Below are 20,781 nucleotides of genomic sequence, written 5' to 3'. Positions count from 1 at the left end.
GAAATCAATTGGAGATGATTGGAGATGAAAAAACCCTTTTCTCAGTCATTTTTTAGTCTTTGACAGGTTGTGGGAGAGCTTTCAGTTCATTTCTGGTTTAAAACCTAGGTGTGTATGCAAATCAGAGGAGGTATGTCTATGTGCGCAATGCATTGTTGGCTCTGTTGCCCCTCCCTCTGTTTTTCTGAACACTCTGAACACTTATGTTGCAAGGCAGGTTAAAGTCCCTTACCTTGTTTTCCCACCTGACTGCAGAGACAGCTCCAGTTTCCAATACAAACAGTCAGCTCTCCAGTTACATTTGCTGCAGGCAGGACTGTAAGGAAGGCAGCAGATAAAAAAAAATAAATAAATAAAAATGGGGGGCAGTCTGTGTCCCTCTTTGTACAGTATGTCTTGTCCTAGTTTTTCTGATCACCTGGGAGCACTGTGTGGGAGTGTTCCTTACATTATGTCTAACATTGAGTAAGTCATTCTAGCTTAGAAAGCACAGAAGAGGATCTTTAACTTTGGATTCAGGCCGACTGACCATTTCATTTAGTTGTTACAGTAGCATCGGGCCAGACTCTGCTGTTGTCTGTCTGTAGCTACGGATTCCTAATTTGCTAGTCAGGCATATCGAATATAACTTGGACTCTATTTTAATGTTATCACGTTACATCTTTTTTGGTTCTGTCTGGGTGATGCATTATGTACTTAGTAGTGCATTTTAATGCATACGTTATTTTGTTTGTCTGCTGGTGTTCATTCAGGTTGGCAGTTTTTGTAGAATTCTTTTGTAGACTCAGTTATTCAGGTTTGTAATATATGGCCTTCTTAGCTTGCTCTTTGAAAGATATTTTAATATTTATTCAAAATGAAAATGTTCATTAAGAGTGGTGATCCCCATCTGTTTAGAATAAAAGACTCACTAGATGTCCCTCCAGTTTTCTCCACTCCTCACCAAGACTTCCTCCTTGTCTGTCCGCACACATCCAGTCATCTAACCTGTAAATAAAGCCTGGATTCATGCCTCCATACATATTTATGGAGTCATCTTTTCAAAAAGAACTAACATTGAAAGCAGCTTAACCCTCATTTGTCCCCTTTTAGCCCCTGCCTGGGACGACGTGTGCTTTTACCCGTGCACTGAGAAGATAAGCTTGCTTTGAGTGGTGTGTACAGGGCAGATACAGGGTTGCTTTGATCCTGAGCCCTGCTACACTGTGCGGACTTTCTCTTTACGCCATATTAGATTAGGCCTATTGGATCATATGTGGTCGTGAATATGATATCAATGGATACATTTGTGCTCACAAACATGCACTACTAATATGTGTCATGTTATCCCAGAGTTATGTTATGTAACTCAGGGACATGACAAATGCGGTAAAAGATTAACTAATACGATATTTTGAGGCAAGTGGATTGTGCATCCTAATCATTTTCTTTTCTGCAACAAGTATAGTTATGTATAACATATGTTGAATTTAAATTTGTAGCATTTTTATCATAAACCCAATTTCTCAGTGCATTTTGTAAATGTGTATCATTTGTTTTAGTCACAGAAGTCAACCTACCAAAACATAAGCCCCAGCAGCCTTTGTCCAAAAAGCCTCAGAGCGGTGTGTAGAATAGGCTATGAATGGATAATGGCTGGGACAAAGGCCATTTTGCAGCTTTGTGCTTTGTAACACACTTTAATGCTGTATGACAGGTTAAGAAGAACAACACAGCTCAACATCGCTGCCCCTCTTATTCTGTGTAAGAATTTCCCTGGAAAGCCACTGTTATGTCCTCATCTCTCCAGGCACATAGGATATATAGTCCCCCGCACTCTCCATCACCTGAGTCCCTCCTTGCATTCAAATCTGGCAAACCTATACACTACATGTCTCCAGTGTGTGTGTGTTTGCTTCGAGCTGGCTATGTGGGGATTACTTTGCTGTCATGATGAGGTATGTGACGCCTTTTTCGTGGGTTGCTGTGGGGGAGTATGATCCCCGATTCTGAGCCTGACTGAGTAATGGATATCTAGAGGGGGTAATCTTTTGTCCCTCCCCCTGATCTCTGCTGGAACACCCCACCCCCACCGCTACCATCAGCCATTACCATTCCCTTCCAGGATCTCTTTGTGTCTGCTGCCACGAAGGCATCCACCATGGCAGCTTGTGATACTGCACCAGAACTGACATACATGAGAGACCTGATTTCTGTGAGAATGCAACAACATTGCTGGATGATGCAGGATAGAAAAGTCTCTTCTGATAATTTACATTGCTTTTAGTTTTAATATTGCTGTACTGAAGGCTTTGGTTTTTCAACACGTAAAACCAGAGTTGACCAACAAATTCATTCAATGCCTTTTGTAACTTCCATTCAGTATTGACCTATTAGAATCATTACAGATAAAGGTCCATGTTCTTTTCTTAAATTAGAGGTTCGAGCTCATTGACCCAATGTGAAAATACTCCATTGCCATAGTATTCACCCTCCTTTACTATGACGCAACTAAATCATCACTGGTGCTTCTTATTGGTTTTAGAAGTCACATCAGTGGAGACCTGTGTGTAATCAAGGTGTGACAAGTGATTGTAAGTTAAATACACTTGTATATGGAGCTGCTTGTTAGTCAGTTCCCTGGCAATAGCTAGCTCATGAAGACAAAGGAACATTCAAACTAATTCAGCAACCAGGCCAGTGAAAAGAATATGAAAAACTTTTCAAGGTGCTGCATAGTCATAGAAAATGGAAAGAATATTGTACAGCTGTAAATCTGCTTAGAACGGGCCATCCTTAGAAACCGAGTGTCAGTATGAGATGGGCAGTAGTAAGAGGAGGCTGTTTGTCAGAAGGCACATGGAAGACTCAAAGTGTATAAAGGGTTTATGGTCTGATGAGACCAAAATTGATGCGTTTTAACTTTCGTGCTAAGTACTTTGTTTAAGCCAAGCATGACACATCAGCAGAAACACACCATCCCCATCACAAAGCAGCATGGTGGTGGCAGCATCATGCTGTGGGGATGCTTCACTGCAACACAGTTTGGAAGGCTTTTGAAGGTAGAGGGTTAAATGACTACTGCGTGCAAGAGATTTGCAACTAGCACAACAGTGACCCCAAATGTTTAAAGCCCAAGCTTTAAACTAAAATCTTTATGTCCTGGAGTGGCAAACTCTGAGTTTAGACATCAACCCTTGGAAGGGTTGAACACTCATGCCATCACCTTAATTTGATGCCATATTTGTACTTAATTTATTTGTTTTTAATGATTTCGTCTTTCTGTTGATCAGTATCAAAAGAGCTTAATTAAACCACTGTGATTAAAGTATTAAACAATTAAACATGAAAATGTTCATGGGGGGTGCTTATACTATATTTTAGCAATTCATTTTTCCATGGCAATTTAGCTTTTTTTTTTTTAAATTTAAGTTTGTAATGGTAAGTGTTCAGCAAAGAGAGTTTTAGAGCGTCAATACTAGGCAGGTGTGTGAGACAATGTCGTTGTCAGGTGGATAATGTCTGTCTGCCGTTGGCAGCCATTTCTATATTGTATTGGAGTCAAGATTTTGGAGTTTGTTCTAATCAGCTCTCATGTCACCTCTTGCTGCTGCACAGATAAATTGCAAGAAAATGTAAGTACATAGTGAGAAAGGTACTGAAAAGCTTTTGTAGATGGACACTAATTACGCAGCATGTGTGGGTGTAGTTATAGGAATGAAACCAGCTGAGACCACTTTCTGTAATAGAAAACTGTTTTGCTGTCACAAGACCAGATTGAGCTCTCTCAGGCCTTGAGGGAGTCCAGTTTGTTTACGCTCTCGTGTGACTGTAGATGACCTCTCACTGTCTGAAAGCAGTTCGATCCTGGTGCCACTAAGGTTGTGGGACAGGTTAAAAGACAGCTCTGGGACCAACAAAACTCAGAGGGAAGTCTGTGCATATGCACTTTCTGTCGAGGATATGACCTCACCATGACCTGTCGTCTGTCATCCGGACCTGAATCAGCATTCCGAATTCCCCTTGTCATCCTCTCTGCAAAAACCCCTCATCTATATTTGACACTTGACTTGCTGAGTTGCCTTATATGGGTAATTCTGCTTATTATATCTAGTTAACCTTATTTTTAATTCAGCTCAGGTGTAATGCAAAAGCTATCTTTTTGAAAATTGCAGAAAGTCAGAGGCTTTTGACTGATTTACCTTTATTCAACCAAGATAGTCACTTGTCCAAAATGACAGCACAACTATCTTCAGAAAATCACAACAGAACCATCAGAAACTAAATCAGAACCAGCATATACAGTAAGCAGCGGAATACAGAAAAGGAAAGAGAGCCTAAAAGCAAGAGTTTCTAAAAAAAATTTAACATTCACAAATGAAGACCCAGTAAGGAGAAATGAGGCATATTGTTGTCCACCTGCCATAGCTCATGGCAAACAGACATTCATTTAAGCACTGTGTATGTAAATTGTCAGTAAAGTAATTAGTAAGTAGGTAAGTAATAACACAGTGTCTCTCTGTTTCATAAACACCCATCAAAAATATTTTTCTGTCTGGTGTAATGGCATCATATTCCTCTTGATGCACATCTTAGGTTGAATCACTGAAACTCTACATGTTGGCTAACATGTTGCTGAAAAATGAACCCAGGGCCATTTATCGAAGTGTTTTTTTCCCTCCCTCTTAGTCCTAGTTATGACTGAGTTCACCAGCAGGGGGTAATTGGTTAATGCATGAATGCAAATTTACTAAGTGTAGCTTGGGTCTGCACATGGAACAGGCTGAGTGAATTAATCTTGATGTCTGAGGCTATGGTTTAACATATTTTAAAGATAACTATTTTTGTCACACGCAACGGCACTAATTTATAAAGATTTTGTGGATGCATATTTTTATAAATGTATGGCTTAGTTGGTATGTAATTTAGCTTTCTTCCTTTGTCCAAAACTATTCATGCCTAATCATGAAAATAATTTCAAAATGATCCTAGAGGAAACCTAGTGCAGCTTGGCTTTCACATAGAGCAAAGAGGCTGTGGCTGAGCTAACTGGCAATTGGACTGAGAAGGAGTTTTATTGCACTCTACTGCTGCCACCCACTGGATACAGAGGAGAATGAATCTTGGTCATTTTGTTTATAGTTAAGTGTATTTTGGTAAATTATTCTAAAATAAAACTCTCAGGCTTTAACTCCAGTATATATTAGGGACATATGAGATATGACCTTTACCAACCAATAATGAGGGCAAGCTAAGAAATTCGGTTAGCATGTAAATAAGCATTCTGGTTTGGTCTATGCTGTTTAGACTTACCTTACAAAGCATTTTAAACAAAGCAGGTGTGTAATCGATGTCTTTTCTCACACTGTACATCAGGCCTACAAGTGATTTCAGGGTCTCATTTCGTTTTGTAAGCCAAAATATGTAATGTGAAGATAACACTTGTTTACCTACACTATTTACTGTGTTTTGCCATCTTTTATTATGTGAGTGACACACTGGTCATTTTGTGATTACTGCATGTACATCTTGTGTTAGTAGGTTTGCTGTATGTTAATAGGTTAGTGCTTTGATTTCAGTGTCCTCAGATGGTATAAAAATCTCAGAAACAATATGTAAATGAGTACAGTTCTTCTGAGAGTACTGCATGTCTATTGCTGCCGTCAAAAAGCCCTTGTAGACCACCTCTTGGAGAAGTGTATTCTGTGTCATGTTCAGGCCATGCGACTGGAAATCTAAGTGTGGATCATGTAAATGTGTTAAGGCTGTAGTTGTACCACAGTAATGCCCCCATCTTTATGCTGGAGTATGGCTGCAGATTATAGTAACTCCACCAACCCTCAGTCCGGCAGACTCTGCATTTGCCTCATATCAGCCAGTAAATTCCTCATTGTTGCAGCCGCCATTCCAGCTCCGCAGGGAGTCTTTCTAAGCTAGCTTCTCCATCTCATTCCCACTCTCCTATCCTGGTGCTCTGTAAGGAGAGAGAATGACAGTGTTATTGTGTCTGCTCGCGCGCGCACACGCACACCACACACACACACACACACACACACACACACACACACACACACACACACACACACAGAGTGAAAGGCTTAAGCAGGCTACCCTGCTGTGTTACCGCCTAGCATAATGTGTCTGCTGCCCCAAGGAGACAGAGTGAAGGAGGCCAGTACAGAGCCTGTACAGAGACGTAATAATCCCACACGGGATCAATAGCAAGGTGGAGCAACATGCCTGTACACGCATACCATCACGTCTGTGGATCAGAGAGAAACTGAATAGCACAGATAGTCATCCAGCGCCCCCTTTAAGTGATGTATGTCTTTCAGTATCACCGCTGTCACTGATAATGACAGGGATTTAGTCTCAGAGGACAAGAAGGGAAAGTTAAAGATAGAGGATGACAAGGGAAGAAGGAAGTTGATGACAAACTGAGACACTCAAAACATGAGATGACTTCTGGACCACAATAGCTCTCAGCATAATGTGGTGTAGCACATGGCAAAACATTTTTTTTATCATATGCAATCTTTAAGAGCAATTCTATTGTGGTAATCTGAAGATTTTACAACAGAACAATTATTTAGTTTATTAGCAAACTATAACTTACATTTTACCATGTAAAAATGACATGAAATATTGTTGGCTATATCATTTGAAAATTACAAATGTATTTTTATAAGCTACCTAACATTTGTATTCACTCAAAGTTATCAACTTCAGTTTCTGGTTTAATAGTTTTATGTACAGAAGTCTTATTGTTGATTACAAAAGCTTTGATTTGACAGTTTCCTTTTTCTCCTATGCCATTAAATGATGCTCTATGGTCCCTGAAGCTTTCTCTCATACTCTCATAGTCATATTTCTTAGTGTCTTTTCTTTTCCTCACTCAGACGCTACCATAGCACTTTGCATCTGTTGCTCTTTCATGCACATTTTTTTTGTTATGCTCTGTATCCTTCTCTTGCCTGTGTTTCTCACTCTCCAGGGCAGATGAGCTTTTTATCATGCTGGCCAGAGTTGGTTGAGTGGGTCAGAGCTGCATACGTAAAGCAGTAAAGGACAGACTTGACCTCTACATTGCAATCATGAAGTCTTATTGGGTCAGTGATTAGGATTTGATGAGAAGTGAGCCATTGGGGCATCAGTTGCTCACAGTGCACTGACTATTAACTAGCCATGTGTGCATGCACGCACACATCTGCAGTCCCCCAGCCTTTTTTTCATCTCTCCAGAGGGACCCAGTTAACCTGTCACTGCATTCAAGAATAATGATAGGCTGCTGAAAGGTTAGGGCGCTCTAATTGAGTTGTAAAGCGGTTGTTGGCGGAGGTGATGACATTTCTCAGTGCTGTCCTGTGTCACAGGGATCTGCAGACATGCTAGGCCAAGTGGAGGGAAAATGTAGGGAAACTGCATTCCTTAAGCGTACACTGCTTTGGCAAAACAGTGTCACTTACCAAAACAAAGTCACTTGTTGTTGTTTCCTCCCTCTTTTATTTTAGGATCGAGTAAAGAACACATGGCTGTAACTAACAGTTGTTTCCATTGTTGCTTAATCTACCAATTTTTTTCTTGATTAATCAGTTAATTGTTTGGTTTATAAAATGTCAGCAAATAGTAAAACAAAATGTCCATTGCAAGTTCCCAGAGCCCAAGATGACGTCCCCAAACGGCTAACTTTGTCCAACCAACAGTCCAAAATCCAAAGATATTCAATTTACTATTGCGTAAGATTAAGAAAACCAGAAAATAACCAGTGGATGTTTGCTATTTTTGCATAAAATAAATTTTCTGTTGATCAGCTCTAAAGGAAAATGTATTCTTCAGAGTAGAGCCAGGAGCTGGTCAGTACGTAGTTTCTTGCTTAAAGAGCAAAGTGAATGGTGAAGGACAAAGTCCCTACTGTGTAACCTAATGCTGTTCTATTGTTGTTGCTGAAATGTGCCAAACTTTGATAACTAATCACTTACTAAACCTAATCTTAACTTTTTCTATATTTTCATCAGAAAATTCTACAACTTCTGCCTGAGAAAATCTACAACCGATGGCAGTTTCACAGTATAGGTATGTATGTATGTATGTAATACATATGAAATACTTGGCACTACCTTGAATGCTAAGCTTTGTCTCTGTTACATCTGACAGGTACTGTGTATGTGTCTTTCCTCCTTAAGCTTCTGTAACCTCTAAGATACTCTTCGGGACAAAAAACGTCACCACGACTATGCCTAAGCCTTCCATAATGAAGAGAAAATAATTAGTCTTAGAAGGGGATGTAAATAGGAAATGCAAATGAGCACTTCATTTGAAATGCAAATAAGTAATTGAATTATGCTGGCATGATTTCAGTCCAACACAAAAAAGGAAAACCCTTGCAAGAAGCGATAACCCCAATTATAACTGTTGTTTGTCAGCCGTTGGCAGCTAAACAGTCTAGGTCTAGATCACTGTTGTAGATTGGCCTTCCCCTCCGGCTTGTAATTCCAAATATCCAGACTCATCTGGGGTCGGATGCCCCAGACAAATTCAAATTTTTTCAGTCATTGGACAACAAATCATAACAGGTTTAAGGCTGCTTCTTGGCCTTTTCCTGAACTCACATAGAATTCTCTTTGGCCCTCATCAGTTCATGTGTCACTGGTCAAGATGCTATGCTGTCACTATGTACTTCTGCTTTGAAGAATGTGTGGTCGCAGCTGGAATGCTTCTCGCCATACCTGAGTTTTAATTGAATTGAATGAAGATTTTTTCTTTCACATAATTTTTTATCACATTCTGCATCCAGTAGCATTGCTGAAAGGATTTCAGTGCCCTGGGACAAAAGTCCTTGTGGTGGGTAGGATAGGTCAGGAATGACATTAATGACTTGAAGTGATTTTGTCCTTTTAGCTGAGGATTGCAAGGTTACAGACATTTGACACAGGCCATTGAAAGCTGAAGAAAACCTTTTATCATCCTCTGTCTGCTTACTTGTAAATCCTTCTGTCCTGAGCCCAAGGCCTATGAAAGTCTTTCTTTACACCTTTTTGTGTTGAACATAAAAATATTATTGATTTAACCAGACAAACACACTTAGAAACTCACATGCAAACATGTCAGCTTTGCTAAACTTTTAAAAGAACTCAGCCAGTTCTTCATGGCTACCACTTAAATATGTCTGGGACAAATCACTCAGTTAAGGACCTTGACTTAAGACTTAAACACACCTCTGGAGTAGCTTACCTTTTGCCCTAAGATAGCCCCAATTTTAACCCTAATCCTAAACTTAAAATACCAACAAGAACTAGCCAAAATTTCTTCACAGCCCACAAGGACCTCACAAGAACAGTGCTGTCTGCAGGCTGAGAGTATGTACTAACTCACACACAGACCTCTTCCGCCCAAGGTATTTAGCAATCAAAGCAATGTCTCATTTGATTACAGATGAACCAGATTGCCTTCATGAATGCATGTCACTGCCAACTGATGTTAATTTTTCATAAGGGAAAATGTGAAGCCTTGCCACTCTCCCCACTAGCTTGTCAGAACCACCCATCAAGGTCAATTTGCCTCAGTGGAGATGACAAGCAGGTTCCCCCCTGTCAGCTTTGTGCTGTTTGTTGTGTCTGCTTGTTGTATAGGATACCTCTGTTGAATGTTTGGTTTGCAAAAGTCTCTTTTTTCTTTTCCTCCAGGTTCTATTCTGAAAAAGCTTCTACACACTGGAAATTCATTCAAGGTAAGCGCTGTTTTCATTGCCACAAGATATAAAAAATACCCACCGTTACAGGATGCACCATAACACTAACGTGAATGTTAAAGGGCAAAATCTGGCTACATGGAGGGTCACATTTAGCTTTAAAGAAGGATTCCACATATTTCTGTGTTAACTAGATTGTTAAAGTTAGCCTCTTTTGTGTATCCATTAATATGTCCCAATATTCTCCTGTCTAGATCCGCTGTGAGGGGATCCGTCTCTTCCTGCTGTGGCTTCAGGCCCTGAGGGACAACTGTGCTGAGGAGCAGTTCCTTATCTTTGCCTGTCTGGTGCCAGGATTCCCTGCTGTGCCCTCATCCAGAGGGCCCTGCACCCTTGACACCATCATTTACAACCCCTTCTCCAACCCCCCTGATGGTGAATATGAATGCTTCTATATGTGTGAATTTATAATGACATAGATTCTGAGATGTTCATAGAGCCTGTGTTGTGATGATGGTGGTCACTGAGCTCATCTGAAACAAACTTAAGTGAAATTGGATTCTGTAGGTTCATTTTTAGTGGAGAACTCTTGTTTTCCTGCACTTAACTCAGGTCTTTGTATCTGTCAATCTGAGCAGCCAAGGTGGTGCCTGAGGAGATTACCCCGCTGGTTCCGGCTGTGGTAGGAGAAAAGGTTGCAGATGACCAGACTTGTTACATCCTCGAAACCCTGCTTAAGTACATGGTCATCCAGGTAATAGCTAATTATACTAGGAAAGACTATTTGCCAGATTATGCAGTGGCTTCAGTGTGGTTATCGTAACTTAATCTCAAATTTGAATTGAATTCCTTGTCAGTATGGATTGACTGCAGTGGCACAGGTTATATTGTAATGCAGAGTTGCATGTAAGATGGAGGTCATGATTCTACCTGATCAATGGTTAGGTTGTCAGGTATAGTCATGATGCATATTGGGCCTACATGACCCTGATTTATCTTTTTTGCCAATTTTTGTTTGAATTACTTTTAAAGACTTAATGGCAGTTGGCACAATTGGAATGATTTTATCCCTCAGTTTTCTAGTACCCTGCAAGGAGAGGTCTCCTTTAAGTGCTAGGAGAGGTCTCCTTTAAGTGCATAACAGCACTTAAACACTGGTAATCATGGCAAAAATACAACACATGTATATGGAGAATATTCCGCCTCAATGTATATTTTGGTTACACAGCATGTGTGTTGTCATGGGCATGGTGTTGATGTGAGTGCTCAGGTAGTTAGTAATCCCTGTCTTGTACAACAGGAAGATGAAAAACTAAATACAATATAAGTTGTTAAGTGTGTAAAGTTGGAGATAAGTACACAGTACCGTTTTCTCTCTGTATATGGTTTGTTAGAGGAACCTTCAAACTATTATGTTGCAGACAATATACTGTCACTGTCTGAATGATGCTGGAACCATCTCCTCTCCCTGTAGCTTGACCTTGTCTGCCTTTTGTGCTCTGTTTGTCAGGCATCCAGTTTAGAATGGAAGAACAAAGAGAACCAGGGCACAGGCTTCAGGTTTCTCTTCAGCCTGTTCAAGAAGTACTACCTTCCCCATCTATTCCCCTCCTTCACCAAGCTTACAAATCTCTACAAACCTTTATTAGGTAAGCTGACATACATATATATAGTATATGGATATATATTTGCCATTGTGCTGAAGCCTTTTCAACGTGCGTATTCTATTACTGCAAAGGTACACACACTGTACTTAAACTTAGTAGCTGCTGTTTGGGTAGTAAAATCTCAGTTTGACTGTTTGTAATGTCTGCTTATGTTACCTTTGGGTTGGGGGAAAGCTTCTATTCAGAAATCTAGCATACTTATATTCTCCAAATGTGATACGGTTTATTCTGCAGGCTCTCATTATTCACATGAAAGAAAATGACAAGTTCAATGAAAATTAGCAGAGGAGGTAATAAGTAAAAGGAGTAAACAAACTGTAGCACGTTGAAACAGTAATCTTTAACTTACAAATATATTTGGTGTGACACAAACCTTTCTAATATTTGGAGTCAGACATTATTAACACTGATTTATATTTATACCATATACCACTTTGTTATTCGATCATAACATGCAGAAACACCACTTAAACAATATTTTAGGAACAATATTTTACAATATTCACCCTAAATTTGATTAGTACAGATTGGGCTATGTGCAAAATCAGTGAGTGAGTCGTCTTTGCAAAAGAGGGAGAGCAAAATTAGTAAGCTTTATATTTCTACGAGTAGGAGCTTTAGAAGTAAGTTACTTTGCTGTTAATTTATGGTATGCCCCTCGGCTCCTTGAATTGTGTGGAAGTGGGAGCTTTTCAGTTAGTAAAACTGCTTTCGTGGCTTTTCAAAAATGCAGTAACTATTTAAGTTAGACTACACAAACAAATCTTCTACACGAGAGAATGATATATGATGTGTGCTGTTGATATATGGGACTCCTAAACAACAGATGCTAACACAAAAAGGTATAACAAGTGAGCAATATAATAATACTAATATAATAAATAATATATTGCTTTTTCAGTTTCCGAGGCTTAATGGTTGAGTGAACATATTTTGATTCAGCTGGAAAATCTCTGAACACCGTCACAGCAAGACATCTGGAGTTGATGTTTAATCTCTTTATCTTTATCTCTTGCTCTTCTTCTTTTTCCTTTTATTAACCCTCCCTCTGCTCCTATTGCTCAATTAGACCTCCCCCACCACAGACCAAAACCCTTGTATGTGCCAGTGACGCGGAACAACGAGAGCACCTTCTGCACCAGGGACCAGTACCTGGCACCCCGTGTGGCCTTCATCACCTGGCTGGTCACCTTCTTCCTGGAGAAGAAGTACGTCAGCAGTGCTGCTGTGGCGCAGTGCGCCAAGAACGGCACTGAGGTCATTCCCAAACTCATCCAGGTGAGCATGACAGTACCATTCTGTTGATTTCTCATACTGCCATTGAGGATGGAGGAAGTAGGCTGTTATGAAGGTATTTTTGCAGCAAAACCCCTGAGCACTTGTATCTGTATAAAGACACCTGGGTGCATAGGACTATGTTTTTGAGAAAATTTTCACACACATATCATTTATTGTGAAGTCTCAGAGTAAAGTGTTTCAGGAGTTGTAAGCTTGTAGAAATATTATGTTCTCATGCAAACTTTAAAATACTATAGTACACATTACAAGTTGTGAAATTTACTCACTCACGTTTTTTGTAGTGGGAATGCACATTTGCATGTTTGGCAAACATATTGATGCAAATGCATCAAGAAGAGTGCAGTCACAGATAAGGTCTACTGTTAAATCAGTATGTGAATGTATGGTATGACAGTAGCAAAACTGTGGAATACTCACAACAATATATTTTTATTCTTTAATAAATTTTGAGGCCAAACACAAGTCAGCCTCCAAAGTAAAATAGCACTAATAAAGTAGGATTTAATTACATTACTGTAGATTTCTTGTTTAAGACTTTTTCGGCATTTTGCCTTTACATGACAGTAAACAGAATGACAGTAATCATGGGGAGAGAAAGAGGGGAATTAAATGCAAAATTAATATTATTATGATTACACACAGGTGAGAATCATTTTACAGTAATGACCAATACAGTAGCTCATTCCCCATAGAAATGACCATAAAATACAATCGGCTGGGGAATTTCTAGTCAATGCGACTCTAGTGACCAATTACTGAACTGTGTGGAGGCAGCACTATAGCATACTAAGAGACTCTCATTTCTCATGGTGTCTCTGTGGTGCCCAGACTGTCACTGCAGGCAGTAGCAGCCAGGAGAAGGAGAAGACATCAGATGGGGATACGAATGGGCCAGTGGGGGAGCCTGAGAAGAGCCACTCTAACAGCAGCACGCTATCAGATCGACGGCCCAGCGATTCCAGTTTGTGTAGCATTGAGGAGGAGCACCGCTACGTCTATGACATGGTGCATGCCATCCTGCTGTCCACCAGGGACAATGTGAATTTTGTCAACGAGGTCTTCCACCAGGTACAGTAGGGTCACCAAGCAATACTGCATTATATGTAAAGATGAATTACACTGAAGGTATTGTTTAGTTTTCATTTTGGATCATGCAGACTGCATGCAGACTGGATAGTTACACTGTAATAACATGTACTATGTTGCCCTCTGCTGGCCATTTGTTAACATAACCTGAAGATCCCTTCGACTACCAGGTGAACTTTTAAAACCGTTCAATACTGTAATAGTTCAAATTAAAAGTCCATGTTCTCCCTCCTAAGGCTTTCCTGCTGCCGTCCTGCGAGGCATCAGCGACCAGGAAAGTGATCAAAGTGTACAGGAAGTGGATCTTGCAGGAGAAGCCCAGCTTCATGACAGAGCCTAACACAACTACCCAGATAGATGAAGTGGATGACAGCTCTGAACAGATACTCGGCACAGAGACTAACAGCATACAGGCACAGGTGAAACCGCTGGTAGAGACAGCCAATTAAAATATACTTTCTTAGCATACATATATACTAATCTTGTGATTGATTATTATATAGTAAAGGGTCCAAAATTATTGGTGGTATAGCATAGACATTTTTTAAACTAGACATTTTTACGTGCACACCTATGAAGAAGCCTAGTTTGGATGTTAAAAATATTGTGCATGCAATATACATTAGAAAGTTTCTTGTAAATCATGTGATTGGTTAACTGATCAGCACACACATCAGCAGTACACTTAGTACAGATTGCAAACAAACACATTTTAGGTGTTTCTATTTAATCTGAAAATGGTAAGTTGTTGAGTTTTACTTTTGTAGCAGTTAGAAATGTATTTTAAATGTATTTGTTAAAAAATGGTTGATTATAACTTTAGTTTGACAGAAATTATATGATTACATGACATACTCATGTACAAGTCACGTCATAAGCTAAAACACAAACACTACAGGGGTCTCAAAACAGCATAGATAAACAAGTTAAGACATAGGATGGTTATTCTTAACAAACATGCAAGTTTTCTATTATGAGTATAGTATTTGCCTTATTATCTTAGCTTATGTCTACTGACCAATTGACTGGCCTGCCTTGTCTTCTATCAGACATTAGAGAGTCCCGGCCACAAACGGACATCCAGCTGGGGCAGGACTTACTCGTTCAGCAGCGCCATCAGTCGGGGCTTTCTCACTGAGGAGCAGAACAGGGACGTCGAGGCTGGTATCCAGCCCACACTACAGGTCTGTCTCTATGTTCTGAGGTGTGTTTTAAACCTGAGATCACAGCATTTGGTGATTATAATCGGCAATACTTGCATATGCACTGTCTATTATTACTATTGTCTTTCTTACTTTGTCTGTGTGTTTTGCTGTTTGCGCAACCTTACTGTGTCTTCGTGCACCTATGTGTGTAGGTGTTCCTGACCAACTCATCCAATGTGTTCCTGTTGGAGCCATGCCAGGATGTACCTAAACTCCTGGATAACCAGGTTGAAGTGTGCAAGGGTGTTCTGAGTATCTACCGGCACATGATCATGGAGCACACCATGAATACACAGACATGGTCAGTGAGATATTGAAATACACAAGATTTTCTTTCCAGTTTGTGTGAGTTATTCATCTGATTTTATTTAATGATTCTTTATCACTTCATTACTTTACTTTTTTGTTTTTTTTGTTTACTATCTGCGTTCTGCAGGGAGCAGATGCTGCAGGTCCTGCTGAGGATCACAGAGGCAGTGATGAAGAGGCCACAGGAAAACCAAAGAAAAGACAGCTTTGCTGAAAGTTTAGCATCTATACTCTTTAGGGTATGTCTACAGGTGTTTAGTTTTACATTAACTGATATACAGGGTATTGTATTCATATGAGGAAAAAGAGGAGTGAGTCAGTGTGGATATGTCATCATACCTAGTCTCAGTACTCTTTAACTATAGTACAGTGGAATTACTTTATGAGTAACCACCGCAATGTGTTGCTCAGGAACCTGTATGTACTGGGTGTGGGTGTCTTGGGTGGTCTGGTTGTTGGCAAAAAGGCAAAGAGACAGTATGCCAAATTAGGTGTATCAGTGTGAGAATTTTCTTATCTTCATCTTATCAGGGGCTGGAATTCATTGCTGCAACCCTGTCTGTCAGTTCTAATCCATCTTTCCTTGTCTCATCTTCCATTCAGACCATCATTGTGGCATGGGTGCGAGCCAACCTGTGCGTATTTATCTCCCGGGAGCTATGGGACGAGCTGCTGGCAGTGCTGTCCTCTCTTACCTGCTGGGAGGAGCTGGTGACAGAGTGGGCCAGCATCATGGACTCGCTGACGGCTGTGCTGGCACGCTCCGTTTATGGCCTGGACATGGCCAACCTGCCTCTGGACAAACTCAGCGAACAGAAGGAGAAGAAGCAGAGAGGACGGGGTGAGGGGGAGAAATGGGGGAAAATATGGGAATTGGAATGGCTAGAATTTGGGTGAAAAAAGGTTTGAAACTGAGTTTTGGAAAAATAATTTTGGTTACTTTACAGTGGAGCCTTATTTGTTCCTACATTTACACTTTATGATGGTTGGTTGTCTTTCACTTTGACATGAAAAAGTAATTTCTGTTGATCAGTAACTCAATGTTCTAAAACAATAAAACACACACAAACAAAAAAAATATAAAAAGTCCAAAGGGAGATCAATATGTTTTATATTTCTCATGTTGAGTATTACAGAGCTTCTACCCAAAGAACCTGAGTTGATCAAAATAACATTTGTGGAGCCTTTAAATGTCTAAGTTGACACAAATTGCACTGAACCTTGCATAGATTTGTGAACATACATTTACATATGTGTAAAGGATTTTCTGAATTGGTGTAAAACACATAATCTGTACATCATGATCCCTTGCGCAAATGGATGTGGCCTTTTTAAACAACTGTTTAGTGGTGACAATTAGTCAATTGTTTGATTAGTCACCCACCAGAAAATTAATCATCAACAATTACAAAACCAAAAAAAAGCTGAACATTCTCTTTTTCCAGCTTTTAAAATGTGAAGATATGTGGATTTTTCTCTGTTTTGTGTCATTGTAAATTGAATACCTTTGGGTTTTTGACAGTTGGCTAAACAAAACACCTGTGACATATAAACTGCCCGACTTCCATTCATCAGTGTACCCTGCTGTCTGCCAGTGTCTTTTTTGATAGTACCACTGGTGGTCAAAGTCAGAAATGTTCAAATCCTACACATCAGAGCATAAAGTATGCACTTGTCAATGAGCTAGTTCGGATAATACCCGCACTACATGCAAGGAAATGGACATTCACACATTGACAGCCAATCCAGCAGTGTGTGGAGTGTTATATTCGAATGACAAGGTCTAAAATACCATTATTATCCTTTGAGGCACTTTATATTGTTTAAAGCCACAGTGAACTGTCTTGCATGTCAGTAGAGGTTGGTGGTGCTAAATCCAAATATAAAGCTGATTATTAATAAAAAATGTACACTGACACCCCAGTACTCAGCAAGTGTTCTCTGCATGTCAGGAGTTATCCAGGACTCCCAGAAGGCAGCAGCAGTGGCACGTTCCTTCTCACTGAGTTGGAGGAACCAAGGGGAGCAGGTCGGACCAGGAGTTCAGGAGCCCATGAGGATTCGCTCCGCCACTACATCAGGAGCTCCTGGTGTAGAGAAAGCCCGTAACAATGTCCGACAGAAGGCCTCTGGTAAGTACTTGTATAATACTGGTGATAACAGTATTGTTGTATTAGCTGTATGTTACTATGCCATCAAAGCAGGCAAAAATAAAATTCAAAGGGATGGCTTTTATAAGACCCTATGCATGTATGTACTATTGTATACCCATGCTGTATTAATCTGCTGTCTTTGTGTGGGCCAACAACACAGCACTGATAATCTTCTGGAGCACAACCTCAGATCACAGGGTTTATCAGACATATTGACTGCGTGTGAAAGCTCTCAGACAGGTCCATGTGCACGCTAGCCCAGGTGTTGTTGAAAGGCCCAACACCAAGACAAAGAGGCCAACAGATGGCCCCCATTGTTCCCCTCACATGTCACTGGCCAATGTCAACATGTTTCCATGTCAGCTCAATTGCAGGCATACAGCAAAATCCACCCGACGGCATGTCAAAGGCCAGCTTTGGACACTCATTGTCATTAGCTCAGTTCAGACACTGCAAACACCCCTTATCTGATGGGAATGTGGCAGGCTAATTATAATTTGAGCTGGAAGGCAGAAGAGTAGTAACTAGCTACAGTGCCTGTCTTGCTTGTCTTAATTTTGTCTAGACAGAATCTTAATGTGGAGGATAAAAGACAGAGACTTCCCTTTCGTTTCCTGGCCTTCCGCCCCCCCCCAATTACCACCAACGTACTAAAACGACAAGCTTGTTGAGCTTGGAGCAGATGTATTTGTGCCTGAAGGATGAAGTCTGAGAAGGAGTGTGGGTGTTTGTGTGGGTGTTAACACATCTATTATGTGTCTCGTGTGCATGTTAATGCACCTATTCTGTTAGTCTGTTTATTTGTATCTGCGTGCAAGCAAAGACAGACATTAAACACTACCGCTTCAAATTCCCTTCCCTTTCTTTGGCCTAATTGGATTTCTCCCACATTGATCTTCAAAGGCTCGACAGCCCTCCTCCTCTACTCCTCAAGAGAAGGCCCACACATCAATTGCACGGCAGTTTTTGATAGTTTCATTAAGAGTGTAATTAATGCTCATTAATATGCATAAATGGGAAGCAGTAGCAGAGATGATGTATCTTTCACTGAAAGGCCCTTCCTCTTTCATTGCTTTCTTTGAGATTAAGCCTGAAGTGCTATCCACACGCAATGGCAATGCCTCTGCATTGACAACTGTCAAAACTTGGCTATACTTGCGCATGCAAATACAAACTAATATTGTTCTGACATCTTGTCTTGATAATGGAGAAAAAGGCTGGATGTTGTACTAGCTCTCACTCTGCCATTGCTGGGATGGTTATCAGGTATACCTTTTACTAATTTGTATCTAAATTGTAAATATCATAAGGCGTAAATAAGATCAAATGTTGTAGGCTGATTTGTTTTAAATTTGTTTTTCCTAATGAAAATTTGCACTTTGTGACTTTTTAAAAGGTGCAAGAAAAATAAAGTTGTTTATTATTATTATTATTATTATTATTATTATTATTATTAAAACTCTCAAATATTAATATCAGCATCCAGTAGCAGTCAGGCTTTAGTCTAAACAAATGTCAGTGGGATGTTGCATCTTACACAAATAACTAAGTATCAGTACATGCAACAAATCTATTGTCTCACTTTTGTGAATTTACATTTTCAGTGACTTCAATCTGAGTTTTTCTTTTGGTATGGATGTTATTTATAATTCTTTCTCAGAGCCACAGTAATATTTTTCTGGAATTTTTCAAATTCAAAGCAGCTTTATGCTTTGCATTGCCAAAGCAAGTGTGAAATAAAAAAACAACAACCAAAAAAAAGAAATGTACATAAACAGAAGAATGTGATTTTTCTCTCATATTCAGATTTAAAACAAACGCTGGATTGACATTAACTCTGATTCTGCTGTACTTTATTTACTCTGCTTTCCTGATTCCAGGAATGTTTTTATTAACTGAAGCACTTTTGCTTGCGCTCTGTACTTGCTGTTATTGAATACCGTCTTCTTCCCTTTAACTCTTTTCTGTTTCCACTGTCTTTCTTTTTCCCCCTCTTATTTCTTTTTCCCTGATGGAAGCTAAGCGAAGCCAGTCCATCAGCAACTGTGTTCATCTATACGAGGCTTTGCCCACTACTAAAAGCGTTCCTATGCTGCTCCACACTGTGAGCTCTTTCTTGCCTGGTATCTCTTCTGGTAACTCTGCTTGCTCTCACAGACTCTCAGGTAAAGTGTATTCTGAGAGCTGCATGTGTTTGTGTGTTTGAGACCTCCGCCCTGCCTTTCCATCCATCAGTTACTATCTGTCATACGCCACCAGTTTATGTGTCTTTGTTGTGACAGTATTTGGAGCAGAGAGGTTTATGTTTTAACAGGAACTTAAGACTGTCTTGTGCTTATTTATTGAAAAATGTAAAAATCTCTAGGGCAGCCCTGCAATGTGTGGGATATAACAAGAGTATGTCTGCATCACCACTGCATGTCTGCATGTCCTAATTTCTCTCCAATGTTCTCATGAATGTCAAATTTTCACATATACTGTGACTTCAAATCCCTAAAGATAACAAATGACATATCTTGGTGTGTTTACATTTGAAGGTTTGTGTTATGGTTTTTGTTTGGTCTTGTCACTCTGCCTAACTATGTGTCTTCTTTTCTCCTGTCTGTCAGATGTGGAGGAGTGTCAGTTGTCCGAATGTGGGGGAGAGGAGGAGCTGGGAGGTGGGGATAGCCCTCTGCCACGTAGCAGCAGCACCTCAGACATCACCCAACAGCTGTCTGACACTTTGCCAGGTATATACAAACACAAACGTGATTTTAATTCCCCACGTTTCACCTCTGATCTGGGCTGAAATGACACACTTGGCCTCACACTGGGGTTGTATTAATAAGAGATTTAGCTGAGCTACATGTAAGCCATCGGGTAACTCGAAAAGGGAAAAAGTAATTTGCCAGTTGAGTTGCCATTTTATTTCAACCCAATACAATAGCCTATCATTGTTAAGCCTTTTATGTTCAGTTTTTGTTGACATTGGGTCAGATATTATAGGTGTGTAGGCCATAGTTAGTGGTGGTGGAATAGTATTAGATGGGTCTAGAATCTGAGACAATCCTTTGATGGATACATATTGCAATATTGTGCATTTTGAAATATATGTTGAAATGTGACATCTGCTGAAGACTCAGTTTTATATATAAAATTAAACATTTAATATGGATCTCTGCATCTCGTTTTTATTAATGTATTTGTATGTTGCATTAGTTTATTTGGGGACAATGCTAATTGATCAACGGAAAAAATGAATTGTAAATGAGCCAGAGTTAGGCTTGAAGACCAATTGTTTTCATCTATTGTCCTTGGTTGGATGTTAAAAAGGAATCCTAAAAATTATTTTTGCCAAGCCAATTAAACTCAAGGACATAAAGGTAGCAGTAAAGCGATAAAAGCTTTTAAAG

At 39.9% G+C, this 20,781-nt stretch overlaps 1 protein-coding gene and 1 long non-coding RNA gene across 9 annotated transcripts in view; one reads left to right on the top strand and one right to left on the bottom strand.

Annotated features, from left to right (window-relative positions):
* Positions 1-2,027, bottom strand: part of LOC122862455 — a 38,249-nt gene extending 36,222 nt beyond the window's left edge. The window contains exons 1-2 of one of the 2 annotated variants that reach the window (XR_006374703.1): positions 912-2,027; positions 233-316 (exon numbers count right to left, since the gene is read on the bottom strand). This is a non-coding gene — a long non-coding RNA (uncharacterized LOC122862455). The remainder of the gene's footprint in view (positions 1-232; positions 317-911) is intronic. The other variant, XR_006374702.1, reaches the window with a different exon arrangement.
* The window catches only part of ralgapa2 (Ral GTPase activating protein catalytic subunit alpha 2), a 90,296-nt gene that overhangs the window by 16,459 nt on the left and 53,056 nt on the right, over positions 1-20,781 (top strand). For 5 of the 7 annotated variants that reach the window (XM_044167972.1, XM_044167969.1, XM_044167968.1 and 2 more), the window contains exons 4-18: positions 7,995-8,052; positions 9,663-9,706; positions 9,922-10,102; positions 10,306-10,421; positions 11,178-11,316; positions 12,404-12,612; positions 13,462-13,701; positions 13,956-14,138; positions 14,769-14,903; positions 15,077-15,225; positions 15,361-15,472; positions 15,837-16,074; positions 17,186-17,365; positions 19,405-19,551; positions 19,996-20,118. In XM_044167972.1, the coding sequence (XP_044023907.1) occupies positions 7,995-8,052; positions 9,663-9,706; positions 9,922-10,102; positions 10,306-10,421; positions 11,178-11,316; positions 12,404-12,612; positions 13,462-13,701; positions 13,956-14,138; positions 14,769-14,903; positions 15,077-15,225; positions 15,361-15,472; positions 15,837-16,074; positions 17,186-17,365; positions 19,405-19,551; positions 19,996-20,118 (2,254 nt within the window). The remainder of the gene's footprint in view (positions 1-7,994; positions 8,053-9,662; positions 9,707-9,921; positions 10,103-10,305; positions 10,422-11,177; positions 11,317-12,403; positions 12,613-13,461; positions 13,702-13,955; positions 14,139-14,768; positions 14,904-15,076; positions 15,226-15,360; positions 15,473-15,836; positions 16,075-17,185; positions 17,366-19,404; positions 19,552-19,995; positions 20,119-20,781) is intronic. The other 2 variants (XM_044167970.1, XM_044167975.1) reach the window with 1 other exon arrangement.

Source organism: Siniperca chuatsi, linkage group LG15 (assembly GCF_020085105.1).
Source record: "Siniperca chuatsi isolate FFG_IHB_CAS linkage group LG15, ASM2008510v1, whole genome shotgun sequence".
In the NCBI taxonomy this organism is placed as follows: Eukaryota; Metazoa; Chordata; class Actinopteri; order Centrarchiformes; family Sinipercidae; genus Siniperca; species Siniperca chuatsi.
Note: the sequence above shows the minus strand (reverse complement) of the source record. Positions and strands in the feature narration are given on the sequence as shown.